Raw genomic sequence first — 13,573 nt, forward strand, 5'->3', positions numbered from 1 at the left:
CGAGGGCAACCTTATAAAGAGAAACAGTGGTTCAGTGACCCTGAGCATTCTGTCTGCCTGGACAGCAATAGCCATCACTGCCTCTGAATACACAAAGGCGGCTGCCTGTCCAGAGAAAAAAGAAAACATCAGGGGAGAGACAGAACCGGTAGGAGAAATGGACAGATTGGGTAGAGCCAGGAACCGATAATCAGGGTGAAGACTTCTACTTGCCCCCAGGCAGTCCTATCCTTTAGGCTAGATCAGCGATTTTCAACCGTTGTGCCACAAGCATTTTTAAAACATGCAACACCTGCCTATGTAGTCAGGAGCACTGACCTCTTTTTCCTTAGATTGTCAAATAAAAAAATGACAACAGCCAACACAACAGTAGCCGTCTGGTGTGAATCACTCAAAAATATACCTTTTTTTTTTGTCGTTAGATTGGCAAAAAATATTTTTTGGTGTGCTGCAGAATTTTAGTCATTAGTTTATGTGTGCCATGAGATGAAAAAGATTGAAAATCACTGGGCTACCTGTTACCAGAAGAAATGAGTGAAATAGTCTGACACTATGGCGAAAAGCCTTCTAGTTTTTATTTATTCCAAGGAGAAATGGGAGTCAATGAATGAACCTAACAACTAACTTGTTTGGATAACCAGCTTTCCTATTATGACACCCAGGAATTTACTTAGTAAGCTTCTGAATCCAAATCCCCAGACAATGCATTCTCAAAGTCCTTCTTCTGTAAAATAATCTCTCAGGAACTGCCACAGACCCTGTTCTTCAGCCTCTCCATCCCCTGTCCTCTTCTTCAAGCATCCCTCTTTCAGAGGGAAATACTCTGAGTGAATTATTTAATATTCTAAGCAAAGTATATCTGTATATATATATACATATATATATATGTATCTGTTTGACCTACCTCCTAAAATCCTTCCTTTTTTGGAATGCTCACCATTATACCACCAATACATTCCTTTTTTGGATGTCTGGAAATGCTGCAGCTACTTTGTTACTGAGTAGAGCTGACCAATATCCCAACGGTCAGATGGCAAAGCAGAAAGATGAAAGAATTTTGATAATTCCATGAGTTGCTGGATTCATCAATTCTGGAAACAACCAACCTCAAGACTTTCTGATATACGAAATAAGAAATTTTCCTGTTATTAAAGGAAAAAGAACTCCATTGAAGATCATTTGTATTACAAACTAAATGCTTCTTCTTTATCTCTAGCCTAGAGTCTACTGGGACCTAAGATTTGCTTCTGTGGTCTCGCATTGCCAAGCTCCATGGCCATTCCCTACTCATAGTCAGGAGAGAAAGGAAGCATGCTGGGTGGTGGGGCTCAATGTCCGCAGTAGGCAGGCAGCTGTATGTCTGGTCACATCAGGAGCTTCTTCTTGCTTTGTTTCCCACCTTACGTACCATGCATGCTAACTCTCTCCCCTGACAATTTACCTGCTTTAGAAGCTTTGTGCTAAATAAAGTTGTTTTTCCATTCCATCTAGCAAAAGTCTGAAATGAAAATAACTAATAGGGGTCTTTCCAGAAGATGTCAAATCTCTAGCTTGAGCCACCTACCTTGAAGCTCAGAACATCTCAAGGAAAGAGTTATCTGGGGCAAAACCACTAGTTTTGGATGATAGAAAGGTTGTCTAGACTTCAGAAGCTAGACACCCATCAATGAATGCCTCACCAGCTGCTTGTCTGGGAGGCAATGAGGGAGAAGAGAAAGGAAGGTGACAGGAAAAAAGCAAAGAAAAGGACAATGGGTCTAGAAGACAGGGAAGAAAAGAGAAGAAAGAAGAGTATCAGCTTAGCATCATGAAGGCAGAGTTGTTGGCTTTCAATACTTTCGAATTTTAAAAGAATACTGGAATGGGTTAACCTCATCATCTTTAGCATTCTGGTAGCATTATTCAGTAGTTAATAAAAAGAACATTAAAACTCTGCCTGGCTGGCTTTTGGAAAGGAGAACGGAGGACCCCAAACTCAGCCACTCTTGTAGCTTCCATCTCCAGTTCTTTTAATCTTGGCCAAGACGGCCGCCTTGGATACTTTCTTCCGGTCGTAAGCCAGACCGAGGGCAGCCATGCAATCGATGAAGAATGTGGTCAGGTTGATGTGCCAGCGGTACTCACTGGTGGAGTAGTCATAGGGAAAGGAGTGATGGTAGTTGTGGAAGCCCTCACCTGAAACAAAAAACAAAGAAAAAAGTTATGACGCTCTACGGTGAATTGCTGTCTTCCTGATCTTGGAACATCAGTTACCTAGCAGAGTACCTGAAACCTAGCAGATACTTGCTGTTGTTGAATGAATGAATGAAACTAGTCTCTTCTACTCTGAACCAAATAGATCCACTCAGAGGCTTCTTAAGAAACACATGGGGAGCCCTGGCCAGTGTTTCTCAGTGGTTAGAGCATCCATCCTCACATCAAAGGGTCTCAGGTTCCATTCCCAGTCAAGGGCATGTACCTGGATTGCAGGTTCAATCTCCCTGCTGCAGCGGGAGGCAACCAATCAATGTGTCTCTCTCACATCGATGTTTCTCTCTGTCTCTACCTCTCTTCCTCCTCCCCTCCCTTCCACTCTCTCTAAAATCAATGGGGAGCCCTAACCGGTTTGGCTCAATGGATAGAGCGTCGGCCTGCGGACTCAAGGGTCCCAGGTTCGATTCCGGTCAAGGGCATATACCTTGGTTGTGGGCACATACCCAGTGGGGAGTGTGCAGGAGGCAGCTGATCGATGTTTCTCTCTCATCGATGTTTCTAACTCTCTATCCCTCTCCCTTCCTCTCTGTAAAAAATCAATAAAATATATTTTTTAAAAATATAATCAAATCAATGGGGAAATATCCTTGGTGAGGATTTAAAAAAAAAAGAAAGAAACGAATAGGGAGACCTTGGTCACCCATGGCTTTCTAGGAGCCATTGTGCGAGGACTGGCTGTTTCTCTCAGAGGATAAGATGACTAAAAAGAAACTATCACTGGAAATGGATTTTAGAACGAAAAATCCCAGAGCTTCACTAAATACTGGTCTGAGATCTTCAAGGCTCTGTGTGTGTGTGTGTGTGTGTGTGTGTGTGTGTGTGTGTGTGTGTGTGTGTTAGGGTGGGAAGAGGAGAGAGTCTAGAATGAAGAACTTTTGCTGTGTTTCTTACAAAGGTGAGCAAGGGAGTACACCTGCACGGGAACTGCCTACAAGCGTGTGAGAGAACAACAGAATTGGGCAGCAACAGCCGAAAGTCAGAAGAAAGGAGGCCCAGCCCAGGGGCTCGAGTGTTCTCGGCCACTACTAGCTTAGTAGACTCTGACTTCGAATTCTTTGAGCTTTGACCCTGGTGTGGTGGTGATGCAGAGAAAACAGAAGCTCTCTGAGGGAGTCAGAGGCAAAGTGCTTAGAAACTCCCTTTAACTTCTGAGATGAGATGGAGGAAAAACAAAATTCTGGATTCAGGGTAATTTCTGTAATGGATAAAACTTTGGAAACTCCACAGAGAGTTCTCCAACCATTGGCAGAACTCTTTTTTCTGAACCACATTCAACAATAACAATACTGACCCTTATGAGGCTGGGGTAAAGCCAGGTAAATAATAGCTAGTAAAAGAGCATATCGAGTCCTTTGAAGATAAATGAACCTCAGTAGAGCCATAATGATATTAATAACGAGCAAGTAGAGGAAGTCCTGCAAAGTAAATGACACCATCCAAGGCATCTCAAGGTGTGTCCTCTGTGACATGGACTCTCTGTGACAGTGTGAACTGAGGAGGAGGATGGAATGATCCCACGGCTAAAGGGACTGACAGAGGATTTCTCATTTCCATAAATGGCTTTGCACCAGGCTCCATATAAAGCACTAACCAGGCCTATACTTATCAGATTGAAAACTGAATCAGACACACACATAACCAAGTGAGGGGGTGGGGGTGGGAAGAGAAGGAGAGTCAACAGGGAGAAGAAGGACAAGACTTTGCAACTGGGGCAGCAAGATACAGCCCAAGAAAGGCTCAAGGGAGGTCAGCTTTGGCAGAGAGAAGATGAGCATGTGACTGTGGGGGAGGTAATTCAAGAAGAAAAGATTAGAAAGGCAGGAAGCGAGCTAGAGAACAAAAGGGGAGATGATAAGGGAGGAGAGCAGCAGGTACGGAGAAATAAATAACTGAGACAAAATAAGATATTGGGAGCCACTTTGTTTTTTTGTGGGGGTTGTTTGGTTGTTTTTTTGCACAAGGGAGCCACTTGGAACTAATGGTCAGAAAGAGGCTGCAGTTAGGGAAGCTCACTATAGACCCATTTGCAGTACAGGACAAATCTCATTCCAGAAGCTTCCATTTCTATGAAAATCTCAGACTTATAGGGCCTAGGTGATTTATTTCAAACGTGGTTCAGAGTAAAAACATGCACAATGGTAGATGGTGCCTGAAAGTTAAAAAGAGTGAGGGGAAGAATACTATTTGAGTACAGACAGTACCTAGTGAAGATGGTCAGGGTTGAGACTATAAAGAGAAAAGGGTGAATTTAGGCCAGGATATGCATAAACACGCGGAACAGTGAGGGTGCCTAGTTATATTGTGTAACCAATAGTACTGATCAACGGTGAGGAACAAGAGGCCACTGGGTTTCCTTAAGGATGGCTAATTCCAGGCCTTAGTGATGGTCTCTATTTAGCTGAAAATAGTGACAGAAAAAAACAACTGGAGACAGATAGTAGAACTCTGGCTATTAGAACTCAAATTATAGAGAAATAACTCCATGAATAGCAAGCATTAGATCAGCCAGCAGGCACTTGTGATTAAACTAACTGCTTTATCAGGGGTTCCCTAAGCCATTCTTAGCACAGAATAAAGCAGAAGAGAGAAAAATCAAGGACGGGAGACGAGAATGGTAGGTGGCGGGGAAGGGCCACCAACAGTTGCTTTGATGCCCTTCTGATTGGCATCACCAGGCAGTCAGGCATGGCATACACTTAACGTATGGCCTATCTGAGTATAGCAAAAAGATATATAAAAGAGAAGCTTACTGAATTAAATTACAAGTATTAATTCTACATTTGATATGACATATAGACCACCAGGCATATTGGCCACCCTGAGGGCCCTATTCTATTTATATCGATTTATACATTCCCTACAGTCCAGCCCTGGAAAAAGGAAAACCCAAAGAGGCTCATTATATATAACATTTGGGAACTGTTCAAGAACCTGGAGTCAAAGGCATTGTTATATTTGACCTTTCCTTTCTATATAAGACTTGTTGCCTGGCTCTCAAGAGTTTGCTAATATATATTTTCCCTTAGTTCTAGGGTGGAAAAACAGATAGAAAGTGGTCATAAAACAAGTTAATCAGGTTTTTCTGGTTCCCAGCCTAATACCCAAACAGCAGACCCCCAGATGTGGTCTGGCCGTGGACTGCTGACTTACCCACAGCTCCCAGTGAAACCAGGATGTTCTCCCGCGGGTTAATGTTCTTGTCGTAAGGGCGATATCCGTAGAGGTGGGCAGCACTGTTCACCAGCCAGGTGGCATTGAGCACGATGGCGTACCGCAAGAAAGTGGCAACGTACAAGCTGTGCTGGAAAGTTTCACCCCAGAAATACCAGGGCACAAGTGTGGGCAGGATGAAGCACATCAGCAGGACAGCGGGCTTGTAATGCCTGCATTGAGAGACCATACACCGAGTCAGCAGAGAGGACTTAGACCTACCCGATTTCCATCATCACTGGGTTGGGCTGTCTCTTTCCTTCTACAGAGTGAGGACAGCATGGCAGGAAACAGAGCAAGGGGAATGGGGTGGGAAATCGTGTGAGAATGTAGTGTCATTATCTCACTTTTTAGATGAGGTAATGAGGGGTTAAATGACTTTTCTAGGATTGCACCACAAGGAACCAGTGGAGCAAGGATTGGAATGCTGATCTCCTGATTCGAAAGTCATTGTTTTTTTGTGTGTTTTTTTACTATAGCATAATTTCATGTGGGTAAAATAGGCAAGGTCCAGATTACAAATGAATACACTGAGCTCTCCTGCTCAGGCTGTTTTTCCATTCTGTCTTTGGGCTCCTTTCTCTTTCCAGCCAATGTTCTTTCTCTTTCCAGCCAGAGTCCATGTTTAGTGTCTTGCCTCCATTTCCTGCCAGCCATCCTCTAACCATCCTCTTCTTTTCCCTCAGGATCTTTGATGCCTCCAGGTCTCCAGGCCTCTGAAGGTCCTGTCCCATTATTCAATCTCTCCTTGAAGGTAAGGAGAACTGACCATTGACTTGATTTCCTGCGTCTCTTCTGCAGTCAAGCCTTATGCTCTTATATCATTGGTATTCCTGCACCAACTCCTTTCCATTCTTGCCACTGCTTCCCTAGCAAGGATCCTCACTGCCTCCTAACTTGTGGCCCTGCTTCTTACCTCTTTGGCTCAATGGTTTCTTCACCTGTCATGAAAGTGATCTTTCTGAAGCACACCTCCAACCATCACAGATTCCCAATAAAAAAACTTGTAATGGTCTCCCATTGTCTATCAAATTAAATCCGAAGTCTGCTTGTAATGGCACCAGTCTCCCTCTCTAGTCTTAATCCTACCACACCCTATACTTCAAGCAAAAGGACTCTGTTGCTATAACATACTTCAGATTTATATCATTCTGTTCTGTTTGTACTGTTTGTCCCTCTCCCCTGGCACCTGTCAAAATCTCTACCCATCAGTGGATTCCAAAGCTACTTTCTTCACAAACCGTTCCCTGATGCTCCCCAATATGCAGTCTCCCTCTCCTTTGTGTCTCTTCCTGGTACAGAAAATATTTTGCCATGTATCATACTTATCGGACACTTGGCTTATCTTTTTACTCGCCAGTAGGCTACAAACTCCTTGAAGGTAAGGACTATGACACAGTCATCTTTGTATCCATGACTTCCTAGGTCAGTAAACATTTGTTGAATTTTATTGGTTTAATTAAGAAGTTCAGAAAGAATAATATTCTATGGCTGTAGACTTGGGGACTATTAAAAATTAGGGTTTTAAATTATGATTTTAAAATATACAAACCCAGTAAATTTCTCAGCTTATGTTTGTAAGTCCTAGGAGAAAAGGGGGGGGGGTCCCCCCAAACACCAAGTGTGCCCAGCTCCATCCCCACTCCACTCACCTCCTCTGGAACATCAGCAGCTTCTCGGCTTTTAGGTCAGACAAGTCTAGCAAACCACCCTTCTCTTTGACAGCCGGGTGTTTGCGCACAAGCAGCCAACCCACATGGGAGAAGAAAAAGCCACGCCGGGCATTGTGGGGGTCAGCATCTGTTTCTGAAAACTTGTGGTGAACACGGTGATCTCGGGCCCATTCATAAGCATCATTCTGGAGGGACAGAGAAGAAGATTGTAGGCCTGAGGAGAGACACCCTCTTAGGGGAATCCCAGTGGATGGACCTCTTCAAGAGCCCATAGCTCTCAGCCCAACCTCACAAAATACCCAGGAGCCGGGGATCCAAAGGAGGGTCACAGAGTAGCCTCCTCTTTTCCCCCAACTTGCCACTGAAGCTTAATTGGAAAAGCAACTTAAAGTCCCAGGACCACATGAATAGGGCTGGCTGCTTCATAAAGATTATACAGTGGGCGGAATGGAGATAGATCAAACAATTTCATCAGGAGGGAACATTGCAATTCCTCCAGCAAGAAATGCTGGGAAAGGCCTTCCTGGGGTGCCTAATCCCTGGGCAGGGAGAACGAGGCAGACAGCCTTGCATCCTCGGGCCCTGGTCAGTGGATAAAGCTGCAGGGAGCTTCATTCTGAAGCCTTGGCAAGAGACCGCTCACAACTCAGCAAGACCAGGCACATAAATCGCGAGCGTGGCCACATTCCCAAATGACCTCTGGGACTCTTTCCATCCCTTACAGAATGTGTCAATATCTCTTTCTTACCTTCGTCCCAATATCAGGAGCCCTCAAGGTATAAAGTAACATGGCACAGATGATTATGTAACTACGGTAAATACCTGGAATATTGCCACGAAGAAGGGAACAAGTTTGGTGGCTTCTTTTTTTCCCTCTGCTCCAAGCTAAGCCCCACATCACAACCGATCGGTTGCCCATTGCCACCACTTAATAGCTGTGTGTTCCCTTTCCCCAGTTTCCCTCATTCTATCTCTGCTATAAACTTTCTGACTCAACAAACCTCCATACTTGACTTAGCCAGCCTGGCAGCCCAAGGCAGGACCACATGGTTGGTCTCCCTAACCTCTCCGTGACATAAGTTTCTTATCTAGAAAATGGGAATAAGAATAGTACCCACCTCCGAAGAGAATTTAATGAGGGAATCTATGCCAAGTGCTCAGAATAGTACCAGGCACATACTCAGCGCTATAAGTATTTGCTGTCATTGCCGGAAAACAACAGAATTCCTGAGCCTGTGAAACATCCACTTCAGTCCCCCCATGGTGGAGCCCTAAGCTATTCACCTAAAATGGTGAGTCTATTGTCCAGTGCCTACCCAGGAAATCAGCCGCCTAAACTAAGGCTCCTGCCTTGTAGACCCTGAGGATGAAGGACCCCAACAGCCAGACTGTGTGGTAACAGAGGAACCTGAGTAATAGACAGGAATAAGTATTTCCTAGTTATCTCCTATTCCTCTTTTCTAGACTCAGAACTGTGCTCATGCTTTATGGACTTAAGGACTGGGCCTGCACCTGAGGTGACCACCCGGGGAGAGGAAAGTGAAGTGGTTGTCCAGGTGTTGCTCCTCTGCAGGTGCTGATCTCCATCCGCCCCCGGTCACTGACGGAGCGGAGGGAAGGGCTGAGCAGAGCTGGCTCCTACCTGGAATGCCATTGTGTTGGCGATGATCAAGAAGACCCGCAGGGGCAGCCGAGCTTTGTAGCTCCGGTGACTCCACAGGCGGTGGGCTCCTGCTGTTATTCCCAGGGCACTGATGATGTAGTAGAAGAACCCTGCCAGGCGGACACAGGGAGAGGTCAATAATCTGGAAAAACATTCACACGTGGATCTCTGTATGTTGGCTGTGTCTTCAGAGGCATTGGGTGAGGATCTGCTTTTCCCTGAAGTGCAGACACACTTTGGCCTCTTAGGTCTCTCCCATTTTATTACTTGAAAAAAAAACCCAATCACCCCTCACCCTCTCCACCTAGGCATTGGAATAAGCTAAGAAGTTTCAGGAACTTTATTGATTTCAGAGAGGAATGGAGAGGGAGAGATAGAAACATCTATGATGAGAGAGAATCACTGATCGGTTGCCTCCTGTGTGCCACACACTGGGGATCAAGCCCACAACCCGGGCATGTGCCCCATCCAGGAATCGAACCGTGACCTCCTGGTTCATAGATTGGCACTCAACCACTGAGCCACGCCGGCCGGGCTGTTTCAGGAACTTTAGGAAGGCAGGACAGAGAAGAGAGAGCTTGCTACCCAGCCACTGGTCACTCTCAGTCATGAGGACTGTTTTCTCAAGTCCCATTGCCTTTGAACTTCAGCTAAGCTTCCCCCGGTTTTTAAGGACCACAGACCACTCCTACAGAGCTTAGGACCCATAAGCAGGGGCTGTCTTAAACAGTTTAACAGTCAGTATAGTCTGGGCACTCATCCATCCAAGGGGCTCTGGGTTCTAGAGGACACTCAGGGGCTCAGAACTATGGCTATTGACCAACTGGTACAAAAGCATTAGCAGGCAGTATGACCACATCAGGGGATATAGCTGCCCTACACATAAGTCATATCTGCATAGCTTAGCTAAGAATTTTATATTCTCTGATTTTCTGGATCCTTTGAATGGCCCTTAATAGCCTCACTTTGCAGTTGAAGAAAAAGACGCTCAGAGAGGTTGTGTTTAACTATGGTCACAAGGCCAGTAAGCAATGGAGCCATAGTTTGAAACTAAAAGTTCTGTCAACAAGCATTCATGTTCCAACTACGTATACCAGCCAGCTCCCCAGGATATGTGCATAGTTCTCCCTCACCTTCCTGGAGGCCTGCCAGCTCAGGAGGTGCCAGCTATAATCTCTAACTGGGCAGTGGGTTGCTGGGTCTACCCATCTTCCTCTGTTCAGTAGCTCTAGGAGGCAGGGGCTGAGTGAGGCCTTGGTAGAGCAGTTGACTGTTGACAGTGTTTCATTCCTAGGGATACAGCTCAAAACAATGGGTCCTCAGTGGCCACAGAATTTAGTTGCAGTTGGAGACACCACACATTGTAACAAATTGTCCTGTGTTCTTCTCCAGCCACAGATAGCAGTTTCCTAAACAGCCCCCCCCTCCCCTACCCTATCTTCCTCCACCCTATCCTATTCCTCCTACAGGATCCCAAGGGAGAGTGTGGAGCCAGAGTCCATCCCAATGAAAGTTCTGTCTCTAATCCCTTTGCTACATGATTTGCTGGCCTTAAGCCATGTGACTATATCCTCCCAGTTGCAAAATCTACCTGCATCGGCAGCTGGAAGAATGACAGTTGAGCCACAACCACACGAATCAACAAGGAAGAAGAGAAATGGCTTTGGGCAAGAAAACAGAAGCACTTGGCTCAGAATGAAGAAAGCTACTAGGGTTGTTTCATGCCACAGATGACCCTGTGAGTTAACTCAGAAAGCACTTAAGATCCTAGCGTTAACAGGGGAATTGGGAAAAGAATCCAAGCACTCTAGTCTAGTGCCTTTTCTATCAGCAGCTCTAAGCCTGTCAGCTAGAAGGAGGCTCATTCTCTACTAGTGTCCAAATTGATGGTTAAGCAAAATCTCACAGCTTTGGCCCTCAGAGAAGGGAAATTTTGCCCCTCGGCTCTCAGTGTTGCCAGAGATATGCCTTCAGGCTGCCCCCGAGGGCCCTTCTGGGAGACTCTCTAAATTGCTCAGTCACAAGAAATGCTGTAATCACAACCAGTTGCTACTTTAACACTGTCCTTGGGGATAAAAGAAAAGGCTGAGGCCGAGCTCCTAAACTCTAAAAGTGGGGCCCCTGATGGTCCCTCTCTCTTTCTTGTTTCTTAAAACAGGAGTTCTGTTATCCCCATACCAGGATGGTTATCAGTCAGCTAAGCCATCCGCCACAAGGCCCAGGGAAAGGAGTACAAAAGGTCACCGTCCAGTCTCTGTGTGCCACATTTCTCTGCCCAAAGGCACATGGACAGGGCACATGAAGGTAGTGGGCACAGCCTTGGATTGGGGATCGCACTCTGCCCCCTGCTCCAGCAGCCAAGGGTGGGGAGCAAGCAGAAGCAGTCTGGTCAAACTCTGGCCTTAACCAGGCCTACAGGGAGTGCTGGGGCTGGAAGGGACTCCCTTTTTGGGTAGGAAGGTAGAGAACTGAAGTTTGGCTGGGATCTCAGAGGGGCTAGAGAACAGACGTGCCCCTCCCCCCACAAAGAGAAGAGCCTTCCTGGTCTGCAGAAGAGCTGATCCTGCGCCTGCGCAGCCTCAGCAATGAGACACCTGTAACCTAAGGAGCACTACCTTCCTGATCCTAAAAAAGTACTGTTGTCCCAGTTTGTACCTGGAAAGATGGAGATCCTGAGAGAAGGGGTCTACCCAGTTGGGTTTCACTGTCTGAGGCACTGAGAGGATTTCCCAACACGAAGCTCTAGGGACCAGATCCCACCACCTTTAGACGTAGGAGGTCCTAGGAGATCAGCTAACACCTGGCCCACTAGCCCTTCTACATAACTATCCGCCGGAGTGCAGCTCTCAGCAAGCACCCCTCGCCCGAGACTCCTCTGGGAACCCTAACCACCCTGGGAGAGTGGCCGTGTGGGGCCCCTGGGTCCTTAGAGTTCCCTAATCTCCCCCCGCCCCCCAACTCAGGCTTATGGTGGCAGAGGTGAAAACGCCTGCAAAGCGCATGTGTGTTGCCAGGGGGCAGGGCCCTGCTATCAGCTCATACCCATGGGTCCCTGAAAAAGCTGAGCTAAGGGCAGGTCAGGGACGGAATTGGGACCTGCCTCCCTCACTGCAGCAGCCTCAAGGCCGGGGCTGCTTGGGGCTCTTTTCTGGCCTGGCCTGGCCGTCCAGGCAAGGAGCGACCTCCTGGCATCAGGGGTCAGGGGCTGAGCAGCTAGATGGGGAGTGGGACGTGAAACGTTGCTCCCACCTTATTTCAATCAAAGGACTTTTTCCCTGAGTGATGCATACAGTGCCTGGGAGACCTGCGGGGAGTCGCAGAGCACCACACCTGTTTAACTTGGTTCCTACAGGAGCTTCATCTTTCTCTCTAACAAAGGAGGCTGGTGGGCCAAGGGTCAGGGCAAACACTTTTGCGGGTAACCACCTCTCGGTTCCTCCCTCTCCTACTCTCTTCCTGAGCAGTTTCTCTCGCTGTCCCACGACTGTGATCAGCATATACCCCTGAAACCACTGGTCTCATCCCATGCTCCCAGCGAGGGGCCTTGATTCTTGTGTGGATGGCGGGGCTGGGACAAGCAGCCCAGCAAATGGCTTGAAACAGAAAAGCTCTTTCAGGGGAAGCTGCCGCTCTGGCACAGGTGCACCCACTTCAAAGCCTGCAACACGTGGTCTCAGGGCTCCCTCCCCAGCACCCATGTGAAAAGACCGCCCCCCGCCCCCCCAGCATGGCCACTCCCGCCTCCCAGTCCCTAGCCTCTGCTCCCAGTCCACTCAGCCTCTGGGAAACTGTAGGGGCCGGTCCTTCCGATCCAGGTAAGCTCCCATCTTATTAAAGGGAGGAGAGAACCTGGCGTCCCGGGTCAGGAGGTCAAGAAACACTCTTACCCCAGAGCCAGGTGTAGACCTTGCAGGTGGGGATCAGTACGATCCCATACAGGGCGCCCAAGTGTAGCAGAGACATAAGGATGATGTTCCGCCACACATACTCCAGCTTGGGCCTCGGGCCCTCCTTATCCTTGTAACTTGGGTCGTAGATGTCGTCTTTCATTTCAGGGCGGATGTCTTCCTCCGCGTGCAGGAGATGCTTCTCCGAGTTGCCTTCTCCATTCTGCGCGATCCTGGCGGGAGGCTCTGTGATGGTGGTGGTGGTGGTGGTGGTGTAGGAGCTAGACATCTGGAAGGGAGAGGCAGCGGAGGGTCAGGAGAGCCGAGACGGCACGTGGAGGTAGCAGGGGCCACGTCACTCTCCAACCCAGCGGGAGGGAGAGTGAGGATCCGCACAGACCCTGCCCCAACACCCGGGGTAGCGGAAGGCGGAGTCCCCCCCAGAGGGAAGAAAAGGAAGTCCCCGGGAACTATGCAGAGAGCCCGGGGAGGGGGTGAAGCCTCCAGGTGAAGGGGCAAGAGGAAGGAGTGAGACACTTTCACCCAGTCGGACACACAAAGGAACTCCCGCAGGCACACAGACAGACGGAAGGGTGCCGGCACGACCCGGGTTTTCTTTTCAGCTTAAGAAACAAAAGTTCGGAAACCAAGTCCCCAAATTACAATGCAGATGCCCAACAAATGAAGGCAGTTCAACTCGCAAAAGATGGCTCTGTCCCCGCGGGGATCTCAACTCCTCCATCCACGCGAGTCACCTAGGAGCCCGGCCAGCTCCGGCGACCCCGCGCTCTGGGAGCCAAGGAGCCAACGCCGGGCAACTCACCTCCTCCTGCAGCAAGTGGGCCGGCATCGGGGCTCTCGGGTGCCTGGGGTCGCTCTCCCCGGGC

General features: G+C 47.9%; 1 protein-coding gene across 1 annotated transcript; it reads right to left on the reverse strand.

The window, feature by feature from the left end:
* Nucleotides 1-550: 550 nt before the first annotated feature.
* On the reverse strand, nucleotides 551-13,567 carry SCD (stearoyl-CoA desaturase (delta-9-desaturase)). The gene is made up of 6 exons (XM_005885354.2): nucleotides 13,510-13,567; nucleotides 12,687-12,975; nucleotides 8,779-8,909; nucleotides 7,116-7,321; nucleotides 5,404-5,636; nucleotides 551-2,175 (listed from the first exon to the last, which is right to left on the reverse strand). The coding sequence occupies exons 1-6, from the start codon at nucleotides 13,534-13,536 to the stop codon at nucleotides 1,976-1,978; spliced, it is 1,086 nt and encodes a 361-aa protein (XP_005885416.1). The 5' UTR covers nucleotides 13,537-13,567; the 3' UTR covers nucleotides 551-1,975.
* Between the last annotated feature and the right edge of the window lie 6 nt (nucleotides 13,568-13,573).

The sequence above is a fragment of the Myotis brandtii genome, unplaced genomic scaffold (genome assembly GCF_000412655.1).
Source record: "Myotis brandtii unplaced genomic scaffold, ASM41265v1 scaffold902, whole genome shotgun sequence".
In the NCBI taxonomy this organism is placed as follows: Eukaryota; Metazoa; Chordata; class Mammalia; order Chiroptera; family Vespertilionidae; genus Myotis; species Myotis brandtii.

What these genes read in the sequence shown, in the direction of transcription:
- SCD (XM_005885354.2), bottom strand. Translation starts at nt 13,536, where the DNA reads ATGCCGGCCCACTTGCTGCAGGAGGAG. An exon ending in CTGCTGATGTTCCAGAGGAG is followed by an intron (nt 5,637 to 7,115) that starts GTGAGTGGAGTG and finishes CTCTCAATGCAG; the next exon opens with GCATTACAAGCCCGCTGTCC. An exon ending in GGTTTCACTGGGAGCTGTGG is followed by an intron (nt 2,176 to 5,403) that starts GTAAGTCAGCAG and finishes TTTTTGTTTCAG; the next exon opens with GTGAGGGCTTCCACAACTAC.